This window comes from Epinephelus fuscoguttatus, linkage group LG6, assembly GCF_011397635.1.
Source record: "Epinephelus fuscoguttatus linkage group LG6, E.fuscoguttatus.final_Chr_v1".
Classification (NCBI taxonomy): domain Eukaryota; kingdom Metazoa; phylum Chordata; class Actinopteri; order Perciformes; family Serranidae; genus Epinephelus; species Epinephelus fuscoguttatus.
In genome coordinates this window covers 17,288,041-17,305,896 of record NC_064757.1, presented here as the reverse complement: position 1 = coordinate 17,305,896, position 17,856 = coordinate 17,288,041, and the positions used below count along the sequence as shown (strand labels likewise).

General features: G+C 41.2%; 1 protein-coding gene across 1 annotated transcript; it reads right to left on the bottom strand.

The window, feature by feature from the left end:
* Positions 1 to 1,277: 1,277 nt before the first annotated feature.
* LOC125890370 (glycerol-3-phosphate acyltransferase 4-like) lies at positions 1,278 to 17,445 on the bottom strand. The gene is made up of 13 exons (XM_049578972.1): positions 17,290 to 17,445; positions 15,876 to 16,530; positions 12,581 to 12,650; positions 12,181 to 12,481; positions 10,549 to 10,623; positions 8,725 to 8,814; positions 6,097 to 6,190; positions 5,869 to 5,984; positions 5,604 to 5,659; positions 5,424 to 5,509; positions 5,173 to 5,301; positions 4,906 to 4,985; positions 1,278 to 2,748 (listed from the first exon to the last, which is right to left on the bottom strand). The coding sequence occupies exons 2-13, from the start codon at positions 16,041 to 16,043 to the stop codon at positions 2,640 to 2,642; spliced, it is 1,374 nt and encodes a 457-aa protein (XP_049434929.1). The 5' UTR covers positions 16,044 to 16,530; positions 17,290 to 17,445; the 3' UTR covers positions 1,278 to 2,639.
* Between the last annotated feature and the right edge of the window lie 411 nt (positions 17,446 to 17,856).

Genomic DNA, 17,856 nt, shown 5'->3' with positions numbered 1-17,856 from the left:
GTACATAACAATAGCTGCACAGCATGTGCTGCCTTTGTGTAAAGCTGGCGTATCACTGGGGCTAATTTTGTTTTATGACTACAGGTTAGTCATGTTCTCTGGAAGAGCCTGCCTCCTACAGCTTCCAGTCATGACAACAGCAGAGTAACCACAATATTTTACAACACATCACAGCAGCTTCTTCTAGCCAGCGGATCATAGAGCTGTAAATGTCTCATTTGGAGTCGATGGATCTGTGCCATCCAGCCCGGGGTAAGAGCAAAGCTTTCTGGGGGCCTAACTCTGGCTCTCCATAGTGCTGTTAGTGAGCTGTTCAACCATGGCGTGGTTTTCACAGCCAACCTTTAGAGCCCTTCTCCTGCTTCCTCTTACTCCTCCCCTGAGCATTGTGCTCTTTATTCTCCAACGTCAACAGATCCATTTGAAGCTATTGCAACAGAGATGCAAAAGTATGCTGCCATGTCCATCACCGGTTTGGAAACAAACACAGTTAAAAGGGAAACCTCTGTGAAAGGACTGAGGCACTGGTTTATTGCAGCCAGGAGGAGAGGCCTGGGGTTTTGGATGGAGCACTGGCAAAAGAACCAGCAGCATACATCCGTTGAAAGAGATATTATTGAGACTGGATCCTGAGAACATTGCACGCTAGGGAATAAATACAAAATATATGATGTTCAAACTAAAACTCTCAATCTTCATGCCAGACTGTTACAGCAACTTGGTGCCCACTGCCACTGGACAATAAATCAGATAGGAAACATTACCAGAGTCCCGTCTTGCCAAGAATAGCACAGAAAGCTAATTAAGATGGTACTGTTTACAGCAAAAATGTTAAACTATAAAAATATAATATACAAAAACATACTGGGATTTGGGAAAATATTTTCCATTGACGTAAAAATAACCTAAACTCTTAAATGAGATACATTGAAATCGTTTAGCTCATCCTAAACTTTAGAGGCTGGTTGTATAGTTGGAACTAAGGCGCTTTTTTTTATGTCCAGTTTTAATTCAAAGCTTTGCCAAATAATTTAAGTGTTTTATTCTACACAATTCCTTTAAACGGACTGTAAACTGCATATACGACATCACTTCAAATACTCTTAAGTTACTTCAGAGTGTATCTGAATATTGTTTGCATTCACCTGCTGCAGCCATGTTATGGAACCTCTGGTTCCATAAGCTTCTTTAAATTAAAAAGGCCTTTGAGCCTGCATCAGAGGGAAACAAACATGATTAACCGTGTGAGAAACAAACAAAAAACTCTTACGTCAAAATTTCGAGTCACATTCTTCAACATTTATTTTGATGAACAGATTTGACACAATCTAAATGAATGTCCCTGATAACAGTAAGCTAGAGGGATGAGGGATTCAGGGAGAAACCCTCAAGGCTGTCCGCTGTGTTCCTTCGCTCCAGCCTAATGGGGAGTCCAAACTACAGCTGCACTCCGTCTCTCGCCTTAAAACCTCCTTGAAGAGGCTGCCAAGTCAGAGAAAAGATCACTGATGAAGGGGCGAAATAAAGACAATAGCTTTTAGAGTTAACTTAAAATAAATTAGGCAGGATGGTCGCTGCACAAGCAGGAAGCCAATGAAGAACATGATGCCTGTTAGGAAGTGTATTAGTATGAATATATCAGCTAATTGTCGTTATAACTATGTTTTAGAGTCAGGAGACCGATTGTGATGGTCATTATCCTGCATCACTGTCTGAGTGCCACGGGCTTTAAAGGGACAAAGCTAAAAGCTTCCCAAATAAATTCTTAATGAATCGACTATGAACTCTTTAGCTCCAGTTATGCTGCATATTAAGTGGGGCAATGAGGAATATCTACCTCAATCCGTAAACCTTCATCTGAGTTACTGTGGTTACACAATTTCCATTTCATAATGTGAGGAATTTACACATTCCATGGAAGAAACACAGAAACAGACAACATATCGAGAGCTCATCTGCAATGTAACTCCTATAGTGACCACGTGTGTTGATACAAGTCTTAATGTAAAACACAAAGCTTAAAATACAAGGTTTTTTTTTTCTTCTCTTGGAAAAGGCTCATAAAAATATTTGAAATGTAACAAAATCTGGCATTGTGCCGTAAATCATGGGCAAAAGCCAGTCATGCAAAACCCCAACTCAGTCACAGGTTTTAGCTTTAGAACAAACTAGTTCTTATCTACAATAACTCTCTTCTATGTCTCGGGTATAATCAGCTCTGTAACTTCAACACAGTGTGATACAAACATGACAATAAAAATTAAAATTATAAAGTTGAAACTACCCAACAAAGACAGGAACTCAAATAGATAATAATACAAGTTTTCCCTCATAAGACTGCCAACAAGGAAGACGATGCTCCGTTTCTGTGTGCACCTTAATTTCATTCTAATGCAAGCGGGGCTTCAGTCAAGCTATTCCAACAAAGGGCAGCAGACTCAGAATGACCCGTAACAGCGACGCAAACTGAACATGCCTGGCTGAGGCAGTGACCGAGGAAGCCAAATGGAGTACTGTTGACATCAGAGAGGGAATTTTCCAGTCCAAGCGCTCCAGAAGAGACGCAGCCCTGCTGACTGCCTATTTAGTCAGCGGTGCCCAAGTGGGTATCTGAGCCAGTCCACCTTCACACAGGTCCTTCAGGAGCGACTGCGGTCCTCTTGGGTGCCCACGAGCATTTTACTGTACAGCTTCTGCTGCTCTTCTTTAAAGGTATCTTTTACCTTTCCTCGCTTCAGTCCTCCATCCCTGCAAGAGTTTGAAATTAGTGTTAACAATCATGTTGCCTAATGCAATTCCCCATATTCTATTGTTGATTAGGTTTTACCAAAGCAATGAAACAGTGTTCTGCATTTTATCAAAGACATGTTAAATTGATAAAGATAAACCACAGGTGTAAGGCGGAATTTATACTTCTGAGTTGAATCAACGCTGTGGCTATGGCCTAGGCTCTGTGTCAACATGGAGCCTACGTCGTATTCTACACCGTAGCCGGACATGCACCTCCCCAGAAATGTAACTACACATAGCGGCGACTCAGACCTGTCCATTTTTGTAAGCTGAAACCATTTCCCCCTGTGGAAACAAAGCTTTAATTTACTTTTATTTCAGAGATAAGATTGATAGAAAAAGATATCCGCTTTTACATCTATGCAGTGTCTCACTTTATTGTTAAGCTTTCGGTCTATTTGACCTTTATCAGAGCATACAAAAGGCAACAGTGTGCGGAAATCTTTTTCTATCAATTTGGACTCATTGATGTTTTCAGCACCTTGCCAAGATGGAGCCGGGTGGGGCGGTAGCTATTCTGCATTTCAGAGATAAGAAACAATAAATTGTGAAGACAATAAAGCCTCCACAAGTTGCTAGGCTAATTTATATGATGTAAAATTCCATAGGCTTGTGCTAATAACGTTAGCATGTTGTATCCGTTTGGAAAACATGTTTAGTATGACAGTTGATTTGTCCGCAAACCTTGTGAGTTGTAACAGAGCCAAATTATGTGCCATTAGCTTTGTTAAATGTTGCTGTGACACAGACACACCACCGCACAAGTTTAAAAGCTCACAAAAGCGTAGGTGGCGTGCGTAGGGTCTGCCACACGAATATAAATCCTGCTTAACTGATAATGCTAACAATGCTGCTGATTGATTTAGATGCCGGTTAGTCAACATGCACAATAGCAGGCCTTGGATAAATAAACTGTAAAATAAATGCAGCTTCTCATTCTTATGAGACACACCTGTGATTAAAAAGTCCAAATCTCAACTGTAAAAACTGTCTTTTGTATTGAAAGATGTCTCTAATATTTTCATTGAGCACACGTGTCAGTAATGGGGACAAACTAGTAGAATATTGGACTGAATTAAAATATTATTAATAAAGTTTAGCAGATATCAGCAGTGACTTGTGGTCCAGCAGTTCCATATTTTGTCAGGGAGTTTTCATACTATTGCAAAATGGTGGTTACACAAACTTCTTATAAAGGGTGTCTAAGTGTAATATTAAGTTGCACCACCTTACTCACACTGTCTTGTCGAAACCCCAGTACAACTACTGCTACAACCGTTTTAAGACCTTTTCCCACTAGACTAAAAAAAAGAACTAAAACCCGCTGACATCAGGCTTTTGTATTTAATGGGAAAGTTTACAATCAGCATTCACTCCCTGGACAAATGACTCTGCAGTTGTCACAGGTATTTATCAGCTAGAGCTCTGATCAGCTCCGATCGGCAGTAATGTAAGTATGACCCCCAGGTGGACAGGTTGCCAAATGCGATGCAATGATGGACCGCCACAGAATTCATTCCGTCTCCATTCAAGCAGTGCTCGAACATCAGTCAAAATTTAGTCAGCACTAAGTTTGAAAGATAGACTAAATAAGTAAGAGATATAAAAAAGAAGAAACCATTTTCACTGGCCTCCATGTTTCTTTTTACTGCTTACAAACCTATTTTTTTGCCTGTTGGTGACCTCAAAAATGACACACCAGGGTGAACACATAGAAAGGCATTCTTAACCGCTGTACAACTCTGGTCCACTGGCAATGGGAAAGCAGTCTGTCGCCTTTTCTTAACAGGTTTCCCACGCTTAAAAAACCCACATACACACTCATTTTGGTGGAAAAAGGGTACTAGTTATAGCAGAAAATGCAAATGTGGAAACAATAACATAAACACTGGCTCAGTTTTAGTGAACATACATGATACCAGGGCCAATTGACTGGATCATCCAAATGAATACAGTTGTTGTTATTACTATTGATTACACCTTTTCCAGCTGTGCCATGTTTAAATGTATGATATGAAAATGTCTATTGACCCATGACAGCAGAATGAATGGCCAAATGTGTGTTAATTATGTCGAAGTGGTTTAAGCTATTGAGCTGAATGTGAGTTATCTCACCACAGGAGGTCGACAAGTCCGCCTTGCCTGGCTATGGCTGCCTTCACACGATTGGCAAACTGTACAGCATCCTCACCCTCCTGTTGGCATAAATATGACACAGGCCAACAAGGTCATCACATATCATTAACAGCATAGCTATTATCAGCTATAAAAGTGACTGCCTTTGAAATGTAACTTTTAACGATTAGATCTGCTAAAATGTTGACTGCTTCATTTATGAAATAAAAAAAATTAGGAAGTCTTAAGTTAACCATTGAGTCTCACCTCTCTTGACATGGGAGGAAGGTACCACACACTGCAGACGATGGCCCAGCTGCTCATCATACGCAACAGGTAGTTGACCATACCGAACTTGCTGCTATTCCAGAAGGCGTCTCCAAATCGGGGGTCATACTGCGAGCATCACCAACACCAGAATGAATAATTAAGACATGTATTATTTCCACTAAAAGTTGACAGTTACAGTAAGATGTAGCAGGTACTAATAACATCTCACAGGGGACATAAAGACTCACCTTAATAGCCACAGGGTAGACTGTGGCACCAATCTCAAAACTGCCCTTCTTAAACATCATAACTGACGTGTTGTTAATGCAGGTACCTGGGGATATAGGTATTTAAATAAAATAAAATTAATTGAGACAAATGGGTTTGATTATGAAGTATTGCTGTACCAGATCGTTCAACAAGCTCACCTTCTGGGAAAATGAGAATAGGCAGTTTAGATTTGTCTTCTACATGGTCACTCAATCTGCAACACAAGAGGTATGAAGGTTAATACTAGAACTGTCTTTGATATTCTAAAGACACAAAATTATAATTTACCCCCCCCCAAAAAAACTATATTTTTACAAGTTACACGAACAAAAATTCCAAAAGATTTTGCAACAACTCTGTTTGCTAGACTGAGGATAAAACTGTACTATAAAAAATGGAATAAAACAAAGACTGTAATTCTACCTTTTGGCCACTAGATGTCTGTCTTTGACTTCTGAGCGTTCAAACCAAATGTGTGGGCAGGCCTTGACCATGGATCTCTGAATGACCCCCATCAAGCCACCATGAATTTGGCCAACCTGACAACAAAACATAAACACAAATATCATTTCAACAGATAAGCAGCTGCCACTGAAAAAAGGACTGGTGTCAATGTTTATGTAGCTTCCTGTTAAGCACTGGTATACTTACCATAGCATAGCAGCCATCGCTGGCCAGGATGATAACATCGATGGGTGAGGTGTGGTTGGCGACACAGATACCTCCATTCTTGGGTTTATTCTCACTGTAAAAGTGTAAACAGGAAGACTGTAAAACCATAAAGGAACTTTATGGACAATTTATTATCAAGAACTGATAGTGATAGCAAGTGACACACTACACTTTTAGTGCAACAATGTGAACAAAACAATGCAATCAAAAGTTCAAACTATTCTCTATAGAAAATTGGGTGTGCTTTGGTCCACTGCCTCTTTCAGCCTTCTAGGGAATAAACAAAGCAACTCATGGTGGATATGTTAAGAGATTTGACCCCGAGAGCATGCAGGACCTGAACCTACCGAGTCCACATTCCAGAGATAAAGTTACAATCTTAAATAGAGAGCAACAGAGAGCAACATTTCCTCTGTCACTTGTGTATTTTTAGCCCTAGAGTGGAGACGAGTGCATGTTACAACAGGTCAGGCATTGATGGCAGACATTCAGAAGGCTGCAAGAAATAATACAGATCCTTGCGTCACCCGAGTACTTCATGTACTTAATTATCTATCACTCAATCAATTAATCAATCAGTGTGTTTTTCGTCTAGTGAATTAAAAGACAGAAATGATCACATTTTGATTATTTTTTTATCAAATAAAAGTGTATCCATAACTTCTAACTTTGAATTTCACAGTTTTGACAAGTAAAATCTGAATCATCACGCTAATTAACATTCCAATGAGAAACTACTTCTACTGTGCCTCAAGATATGATCAAATAAATAATCAAACCATGAACAATCTTAATAACAATGTTGCTTTAACTCAAACTAAAATGTCATGTCAAGCGTTAAATTTTAAATTAAGTTAAGCCTGCACTGCGGTTAACCAACAACAACAACAACAACAACAGCTGTTAGAGACTACAGTTGACAGGCAAATACATAAAACATTAACTTCCTCTTCTACATCCTGTTGCATATGCCCATCCCCGCTATAAAAGCTCGGTCTAAGGTGCCATGTTCCTCTTAAATTTTTACTCTACTATGGTAATATAAACTGCAAAAAAGCCTTAGAACAAAAACAAAATCTTCACTCCAGACTGCATCCACTGCTATCATAACACAGGTGCACCATTTTTGGATCCATTCGGAAGCTATCGTAAATCAGCAGCTCCAAGCATCACGTTCTAATGTTTACAAAATGACTGCAGCTTGATTGAGTGTGCCTCCACTTTTTTCGTATGAGAACGCATTACTGACGAGGATTCTGTGCTTCACCTAGGCTCATATGCCTGCTGCAATGAATATGAATGTAGACAGTGTGAGTCTCGCCCCAGGCGCCCTACCTTTCATACTCACACTCTGGGTGCTCATATTACAAATGCTAACACACCCAGGTTCCTGTTCTCTAAAGATAACTCATCTGCCATTATGTAACCTCATACAGACTCCCTTCCTGTCAGGCAAAAGGTCTGCCGTGGATCATGAAGAATAATTGGTTGCTTGTTTTTCTTTTATATTCAATCTTTCTGAATAAAAATGTGAAAACTTTGGATCAAAAATGAACTTGTTCAGAGGTAACTTTTGCTTAAATATCATGACATTTGGAAAGCTATTAGTCGCAACAGGCTTCTCTTGAAATATTTGTCACTGAGTGTAAAGCTTGAATATGTTTTGCCAAAAGCATAATGCTTTATAGCACAAACTCAACACAGCATTTGTACCATTGACGCTATTTGTCCTTTTAAGCATATTATTTATTTAATTATTTTTTTCCAAGTGTAGTTAGTTCCACAGCAGTGAACAAGAGAGAATCGGTGCAGAGCTCCATCCCAATAACACTGGATTTTTTTTGTTTTTGTGATGTCAATAATCAACAGCAGCACTGCGTCGAAGCTTTTACTGAGCTTTAACCATTTGGAGAGGTGTCGCTACATGCAATTTAAAATAAAAGTAAATTGTGGAAGCAGAAAAAAAAAAATGAGAAATTGACCGTGAGGTTGAGAAACTGCCGGTGAACAGTGACACAGCAGTGTTAAAAAAAACAACAGAAAAACAGTCAACCTGCAGCAGACCCTATCATACTAACTGTTGTGATAAAGACCGACCAAACTGGTGGCAAAAAACAGAGGAAGAACTGGATATCGTAGAAACACTGCGTAAACCTCCATATAAAGGTGGACGACATTGTTGTGTTAAATATTTCCACAGGTAACTTCCAAGTTTGTAAAAATACCTGCAGTAATGGCATGCTTTCCTTCAAAATATACACAGGTCTTTGTGTCCCAGCTGCAAGTGTGTATGATTTAGGGAAACCAGTCTGGCTGCTTTGGGTCTTTATGGATCACTGTTTGCTTCCAGTATTTCTGTTGACATGATTACCACAACTGGCCTAATTAGATTACCTGAGTGTGTCATGTGTAATTGAGAACTCATCAAGGACTGAATAACTCTCCCTATGTGCTCCATCTTCCCTTTTACGCTTCCTGTCTTTATCTCATAAAGACTGTAAACATTTTTACCAGGAAGTCTGCGACCGTTGTGTTAAAATAATACTGGTTTCATGCCGATCAAAGTTCCCGGTCACATCATTTTATGAGGTGTAGAACACCCCTTACCTGTCATGGTAGGTTATAATGGCAGTCAGAGCTCGGACACATATTCTGTAGCACATCAAATGGACTTTCTCACTCAGAAAGTTTTTCATCCTGCAAGAAGAAGCATACAACAGCATGATGTCTTCTGTGTGTCAAGGCAGCATTTCTATGCATTATTATACAGTACAGGCCAAAAGTTTGGACACACCTTCTCATTCAATGCGTTTTCTTTATTTTCATGACTATTTACATTGTAGATTCTCACTGAAGGCATCAAAACTATGAATGAACACATGTGGAGTTATGTACTTAACAAAAAAAGGTGAAATAACTGAAAACATGTTTTATATTCTAGTTTCTTCAAAATAGCCACCCTTTGCTCTGATTACTGCTTTGCACACTCTTGGCATTCTCTCCATGAGCTTCAAGAGGTAGTCACCTGAAATGGTTTTCCAACAGTCTTGAAGGAGTTCCCAGAGGTGTTTAGCACTTGTTGGCCCCTTTGCCTTCACTCTGCGGTCCAGTTCACCCCAAACCATCTCGATTGGGTTCAGGTCCGGTAACTGTGGAGGCCAGGTCATCTGCCGCAGCACTCCATCACTCTCCTTCTTGGTCAGATAGCCCTTACACAGCCTGGAGGTGTGTTTGGGGTCATTGTCCTGTTGAAAAATAAATGATCGTCCAACTAAACGCAAACCGGATGGGATGGCATGTCGCTGCAGGATGCTGTGGTAGCCATGCTGGTTCAGTGTGCCTTCAATTTTGAATAAATCCCCAACAGTGTCACCAGCAAAACTCCCCCACACCATCACACCTCCTCCTCCATGCTTCACAGTGGGAACCAGGCATGTGGAATCCATCCGTTCACCTTTTCTGCGTCTCACAAAGACACGGTGGTTGGAACCAAAGATCTCAAATTTGGACTCATCAGACCAAAGCACAGATTTCCACTGGTCTAATGTCCATTCCTTGTGTTTCTTGGCCCAAACAAATCTCTTCTGCTTGTTGCCTCTCCTTAGCAGTGGTTTCCTAGCAGCTATTTGACCATGAAGGCCTGATTCGCGCAGTCTCCTCTTAACAGTTGTTCTAGAGATGGGTCTGCTACTAGAACTCTGTGTGGCATTCATCTGGTCTCTGATCTGAGCTGCTGTTAACTTGCGATTTCTGAGGCTGGTGACTCCGATGAACTGATCCTCAGAAGCAGAGGTGACTCTTGGTCTTCCTTTCCTGGGTCGGTCCTCATGTGTGCCAGTTTCGTTGTAGCGCTTGATGGTTTTTGCGACTCCACTTGGGGACACATTTAAAGTTTTTGCAATTTTCCGGACTGACTGACCTTCATTTCTTAAAGTAATGATGGCCACTCGTTTTTCTTTAGTTAGCTGATTGGTTCTTGCCATAATATGAATTTTAACAGTTGTCCAATAGGGCTGTCGGCTGTGTATTAACCTGACTTCTGCACAACACAACTGATGGTCCCAACCCCATTGATAAAGCAAGAAATTCCACTAATTAACCCTGATAAGGCACACCTGTGAAATGGAAACCATTTCAGGTGACTACCTCTTGAAGCTCATGGAGAGAATGCCAAGAGTGTGCAAAGCAGTAATCAGAGCAAAGGGTGGCTATTTTGAAGAAACTAGAATATAAAACATGTTTTCAGTTATTTCACCTTTTTTTGTTAAGTACATAACTCCACATGTGTTCATTCATAGTTTTGATGCCTTCAGTGAGAATCTACAATGTAAATAGTCATGAAAATAAAGAAAACGCATTGAATGAGAAGGTGTGTCCAAACTTTTGGCCTGTACTGTATATTGAAACAGACGGGCTTGTCATCAGTCTTACCTTCCATTTGGCAGTAACCCAATAAGACAGGTGAGGAACACAAGGAGGCCTACACCAGTGAAGGCAAGAGTTACCCTGAAACACAGACAGGCAGGTTACATCTAATCCTACAACAGGAAATCTTTTAGCAAGCGACATCACTGTACAACACAGAGAGAAGAGATTCCACCTTCTGGTTTAACAAATTTAAAACTAAATGGTATTTTACTGGCTTTTAAATGCAAGAACATGATCCTCAGCTATAAAAGATTCATTGTGTATTGTAAGCCTTTACTGAGTAACCACTCAGATAACATGTAAAGGTCACGAGTAGTGTTATTCAGGAGTGTGAGGTTCTGGTTATCAATTAAAAGTTTCACACTTTCCTCTGCTCCCTATTGTCACTGATAATAGACTCCAGAACCCACAGGAGGGCATATTAGGAGATGATTAAACCAGCCAACAGGTCGACTTAATCTGGATGAACCAATCACCCAGGGTTGGAGAAGGTGCTGATTAAATTGGGTGAGGATTAGGTGAGGGTTTCGTGCTGGTGAGCGAGGCAGGTCAATATTCAACCAGACAAGCAGTGAATGAGAGAATCTATTAACTGGATGGGACACTACAATGGTGTCTGTCTGTGCAGCGGTGGCCTGATTTGTCTCCCCACAGGCAGTTGGAAATAAGCCAGCCAGGCTTAGTACTGAGTCACTGTCCCTGTGACTGTCTAAGCTGACCCCAAATGAGGATCTCCCTCTTTAACCCACTCCATGTGCCAACACTTAACTTGTGTGGTCTGCAGCAGTCTGAGCAGTCCCCATGCGTTCACCCAAATCTATTCATTTTTTACAGGTGGGTTGGACACTACATTGGCCCTGGGTTAGGGTTTAGGGTTTAGAAACTTATCTCACCATGGTCAGCACTTCTTCAACCTGCTGCCCTCTGAAAGGCGCTACAAGTCCCTAAAAGCTTACACTTCCAGATACCTGAAAAGCTTTTACCCAGGTGCCATCAAAGAATTAAAACTATGTATCCACTGGAGACACCTAATTTCATTGTACAGCTGTGAAATGACAATAAGGACATTGATTGACTCCTTGATATAATTGTTAGTTAACTGTTTTGTGTTACTTGTGTGAAAACTGTCTTGCACCCTACTTCTTGCCCAGTGCATGCTGGGATTGCTTCAAGCACCCGTATCCATGCGCAGGTAATTGCTCTGTGGCCAGTGCGGCATCTTGGACTACCTGCCGTCTACAGCTGGCACATTCTTCTACTTAAGCTGTCACACCACCTCCCTGGGTTGATTTGCATTTGATAGGGACAGACCTTTGAATTAGCCCACTACACCGAGTTCGAGTTGACTGATTTGTCTGGTGTCATGAAATGAAACTGTGGTTTCTCTTTGGAAAAAAAAAGAAAAAAAGACCAATGAGCGCCACAGGCAACTAACTCTATTGTCAAGTGTTTAAATTACTCACACTGCAATTTTGGTATTACATTATTTTGGTGATCTTTGATACAGAGGAGCTGAATTTCCATTCCAGTCCCCTCTCAATGTGTTAAGTTTTCAAAGAGCTTTTTAAAACCTCGTGTGGTAAGGGTTACTCCTCTAATATAAAGCAACCTCTACGTGGAAGGTACTGCTACTACCTGAGAGGCAGCAGGAAGCCGTAGCGGATCAGCACGCCCAGCCCCCATAGGACGGTCAGCCTCAGGCTGATGTAGTGGAAGTTGTTGTTGCTGCGAGTCAGCAGATTCCAGGACTCCAACTCTTCAGCGGAGAACCTCTTGGTCACCTCATCGTCCATGATGCTCTCCACTCCTCGCCGAGCAAAATAGAAGATGTCAGACATCTCAAACTCAGAGGCTGAGTTCAGGTCCCTGTTGCTGCCGCTCCGCCGGATCTCCTTGATCTCCTCCTCCAAAGAGGTGGGCTCCTTGGCAATGATAGCTTGAAACAGTCCGAAGACAAAAGGGCGTCAGCAATAGTTGTCTTTAAAACAAATACACCTACTGGACATGCACACATGCAGAAAAACACGCATCTTACCATTTGAGTAGGGTTTGTACAAGAGGTGGTTCTTTTCTTTCGCTCCTCTCTCTATCCTAAGTGTGGCCCACTACAAAGAAAAACAAAAAGGTGTGAAAAAAAAATCAAGTGACCTAAAACACACTGAATGCAGCACGTATATGCTACATCATCAATAAATTAGACGTAAGACGAGCTTACATTAAACAGTTGTTTATTGTGAGTCTGAAACACAGTCGTAAAACATGAAGAAAAAGGAGCCCCGACAGCATGTAAAAACTCTGTTGCAACCTGCTGCCACTGTTATCAAAGTGCTGTAATATTTGACTTTCTAAATATGAACACTGAAACAACTCAAGCAACAAGTTCTCCAGAGTTCAGTTCAGAGTCACAGCTGCTTCCTGCTCACCTTCTCCAATGGTAATCCCTCTAACTTGAGTGTGTTTGTTGATGCTATAAACAGCCAGGGTGCAACACTTGATCAAAATTTAAGGAAACAGGACTCTGAATTCTCATTCTGAGACAATAATATGCATGGCTTATCTGTGACCACAGACTTGCTCAGTGACACGAACATTATAATATCCACTTCACCCTCTTAAATACAGAGACAAAAACAACCGGCAGTGTCCACAGAGAGGCAGGAAAAGGACACAGTGTTCTGGTAAGACAAGCAGGAATGATCAGAATACTATGGACTGGGAGGTGTTTCACCGAGGAGGAGTTTCATTTAGCCAACAGTCTCGGACTACAGTTCAGACCACAGCACAGTCTAACTCTGAGGTTTGTCTGCACCAATCAATGATAGTTCAAAAAAGTTGCATGTTTTTAAGCATACTCAAATGGAGTAATGTCAGGCAGGCATGCATGTCGAAAAAAAAAAACTTGAATCAGCCAGGGGGCACTAAAAATTCTAGGAAGTTGAAGGTGAAGTTGCTTGCAGAGGTCATGATGTAACAAATGTCTGTCACTATATCAGATCATTTACATATTTCTATTTACGTTACATTAACTGTAGACACACTTTAGGCAAACTGGAACCAGTCTCATCTATGACTACATTTCAGAGATACAGGGTGACAGCCAACTCGAAAATAAAACCAGTTTACCAACAGTCTGAAAAGCGAACTAACTGAAGACAAAAGACATTTAACGCACCGCAGTAATGTGTGTGTGCGTCACAATTACTAAAATAGAACAGCAAAACACATTACTAGCCTGTTTGGCATTCCTTTCGCTTTCTTTTACAGCTACCTTTAAATCGTGTTGTACAAGTTGTAATACCAAGTCAACATATTGTAGTGCAGCTGCATGGACTGTGATAATTCTCTGGGTGGAGAGAGGAGGAGCACAGAGAGATGCATGTTCTAACAAGAGAATGGAAATGAAATAAAGCTGTACCATCATGCTAGCATGACGCTCCAGAGGTATGTGTGAAAGAGGACGTTTTCTCTTCATCTCTTTCAAATATTGCCAGTGTGGGATTACAGCATAAATAACTTTAATTCAAGTGAGCAGAATATATTGATCCTTGTCACACTTTCTTGAAGCAACTAATTGCAAAAACAAAATCCCACTCTGGGTAAGGTTTTGGTTGTGCTACTAATTATGCCCAATACATTATTTTTTTTGATTCAATAAGGTTGTAATGGAGACAAGTATGTAAAAATGCAAACCAGGAAATAGTGCTTTATGTTCTCACAGCCTGTACTGCATCTGTCCTTTGACCTTTTCTCTAGCTCTCATGGTTGCTACTGGAATAATGAGCTAAGAGCGTCTCTCATATCTCCCACTGCTCCATTTATTTCAGGCACAAGATCCGCTCTCAGAGGTACATGTTGGAAAGAGATGACAGCTTAACTAGTGGAGATAGACCAGAGACAGCAGATGGAGAGGAACCTGATAACTCTGTCTGAAGTCAATAGGAGAGGAAAACATAAAATGGTAACTACTGACACCCTGAGCTGGTCTCATTGCACAGTGATGCTAATGCATTACTGCCATCACTGGTGATTCAAAGTCATTTCTAGAAAGTGAAAACTGCAAATCAGTGAGCAATATTCCAGCCTGTTAGAGCCATGTCACAGGCTACAGCTACTGACAAGGCCTGTGCTGCTGTTATATTTAGTTACATAACAAGGGGAGACTGGCTCTGTGGCTTTGATGTTAATCTGTATCAGACTGTGAGTACAGTGGCCACTGGTTAGATGTTAAAGACAAGAATGAAGCATGCACCTGAAACAAGGCTAGCAAATTTGTAAAAACCAGAACAACATCTTTAAAATATTATGTTGTATAAAAGCAACTGCTTTCCAGAAGGGATTATTTTCACCGTTCATTATTTTTTCTATTAATCGATTAGTTCTTTGGTCCATAAAATATCAAATATTAGTGAAAAATTAGTGTTTCCCAAAGCCAAAGATGACTTACTAAACTCTTATTTTGTCCACAACCTCAAAGATAATTTGCAGTCATAGAGGGGTAAAGAAACCCGGAAATACTTACATTTAAAAGGCTGGAATCAGAGAATTTTGACTTTTTTTCTCTTAAAAAAAAACTTAAACTGATTAATTGGTGATCAGCTCTGTTGGTGATTAATTTGATATTTGACAACTCGTCAATTAATCGTTTCAGGTCTGCTTACATGGAGCAAAAATGACTGTTGTGAATGTTGATTGAAAGGGCGGATAAGAAGGACAGCCAAAACAAATACAGGCTGTCCTTGAAGAACAGTGACAAGGACTTTCACTAAGTATGGTTTGTTGAATAACAGGGTGTTCTCGGCAGGAGCAGGAGGCAGAGAATCATATTTACTGTGCAACAATATAAACACACCCTAAAGTACACTCTCACATTGTGTGTATACAGGGTTCCCATGGCATCCTCAGCTTCGAACAAAGGTAGCGCTGCAACTAATGATTATTTTCATCAACTAATCTGTAGATTATTTTCATGATTAATCAATTAGTCTATAAAAAGTCAGAGAATTGATAAAAATGCTGATGACAATTTCCCAGAACCCAAAGTGACATTTTTAATTTGCGTCTTTTGTCCAAACAGAGTCCAAACCCCAAAGACTCTTCATTAATTACCAGAAATGACAAAGTAAAGCAGCTATTTCTCACATTTAAAAGGACAGAATCAGCAAATGTTTGACTTTTTTGGCCCGAAAAATGTTTTCAAGGATTAATCAATCATTAAAGTAGTTGGAGATTAATCGACTTTACACTGCAGTTCTAACCAAAAGTAATAATTTCTATTAGAATATCACCTCAAACAGACAACAGTAAAGGTTCAACATGCAGCAAACTCTTACCTCAAAGAGCTTTAACAAGGTTTTCATGTAAAGACGTCTAATGCCAAAGGACACCCCAAAGATGGCAGGCACGATGATGAAGACTAGCAGCAGGGTGAACCACACGGTGAAGGAGATGCCCAGCAGGATACACACCAAGTTGTCAAAGGGGTTGAAGAAGAGCTCCATCTTGACGTCAGGAGGGCGATGAAATCGATCAAATCGTTGAAATCAGAGGGCAGAACAGATGGCAGAGGACGTACAGCAATACACCTCCTGGCCCCAAGTGGCCCTTATCTTTTGTCAGAAAAAGGCCTTCATCAAGATAACTAGAGGATGGAGCTTCTCCTCACACTGAGCACAGAGTCATTACAAGTACAACTGACCATCTTGGCGTTGCCCTCTTGGGCAATATCAGTAAATTTCATTATTTTCACCATCAATCAGATTCTGTAAACTCAGCTGGATTCAGCTCCAGGATATGGGGATGTGAGGTCTTTAAAGCAGCTGCGATGCAATGATAGAGGTCCCTGCTGCAGATGTCCTTTGCTATTTGAGCACAGCCTCCCTCTGGTGACAGAGATGTAAACAATGAAACAAAAACACGCTGGGCACAGCAGGTGGTTCCCGTGTCTGGTCAGGGTCTAGGGGCTCCGCAGCTCAGTGTAACACCGACCTGCAAAGATGTACAAACAATCGGTCAGGACTCTCCATGTCACAATATCATGTCCGCTATGACCCGAGCACATCTCGTGTAATTTAATAATGCAAGGCGGAAAACGTGTCCCCGCGTCACTGTCAGCTCTCTGAATACCCGGTGTGCAAAGTTACAACTAGCCTCTGGCTATACTAAACAGAAATGGACGGGAAAATGCTCCCTAACGGGGATGTATCCCTTTTCAGCGAGTGGCCAGATAACTTCAAAAGCTAGCGTTACTGTTATCAGCACCAGTGTAGAGATAACGTTAGAGGGCCTCCGTCCTCATCTCCTCTGATGATGCTAACAGGAAGCTCCATCCCGGCTACAGCCACACTGGTTAGCTATGCTCATCACTACCAGCAGCTCAAAGCCAGCGCCTTCCAGGATAATTTAGCAGCCCCATCACCCCACAGCGCCAAGTAGCACACGAACATTAGCTAAACTAGTAGCGGGTCGTGAGACTCAAGCCTCCTGAACCCACACGGGTGACTGAATGTCTATAGTTAGCCTGTGGCCTCCGAGCTAAGGCTAAATTTTGTCTCCTGGCGTGCTCCTCCTCGCTCCGCTAGCTCGCGTGCAGCCCTCGAGAGTACCGTCCGGGTGTACATGAAATGCTGAGCCAACCGTTTTGTTATAAGCTCCGTTTGGTTACGTGGACTTTTACTATGTTACAGGTTATTATCCTAACTAACTGTTATCATGTAGGTAGTTTAAAAGACTCTATAGTTGACTAACCTTCAGTCACGGTACATCCTGTGCCGGTACAGCAGGCTTTCACTGGTCAGTCAGCTGTCTTTGTCTAGCGGACTACAGCCAAACTCCACCCGGCGAACAACATGGGCAGACAACGGGCGGCTCACTGCTGGCTACGACCAGCCCTCAACGCGCTCATCTCCGTCCTGACACCTGGTGGCCAACACAAATACTGCACTGACATTTAATATGGCATTTACACAATGTGACCACCAGTGGCGCTATAGAGCAATACTTTGATTAAAGTGATGCAGTCAAATGAAGGAAAAAATAAACACAAGTACAGTTAGAAGCTATTGTGCAATTCTAAAACTAAAATTAAAGCATGTTTTTCGACTGCTAAGGCTCAAGACGGGAGCAGCAGGGTGAGTAAGAGACTGTCACATTGTTATAAATGCAACTACCCAATATTTCTATCAGGATAGTTATCTCATATCCATAACCAACACAAATAAAGCCAAATATGTGTCTGCATGGTCACTAGAGGTACATAAAAATGTGTGTTTTTTTATTTGTGCGTAATTTGAGTGAACCAACAATTTAAAACAT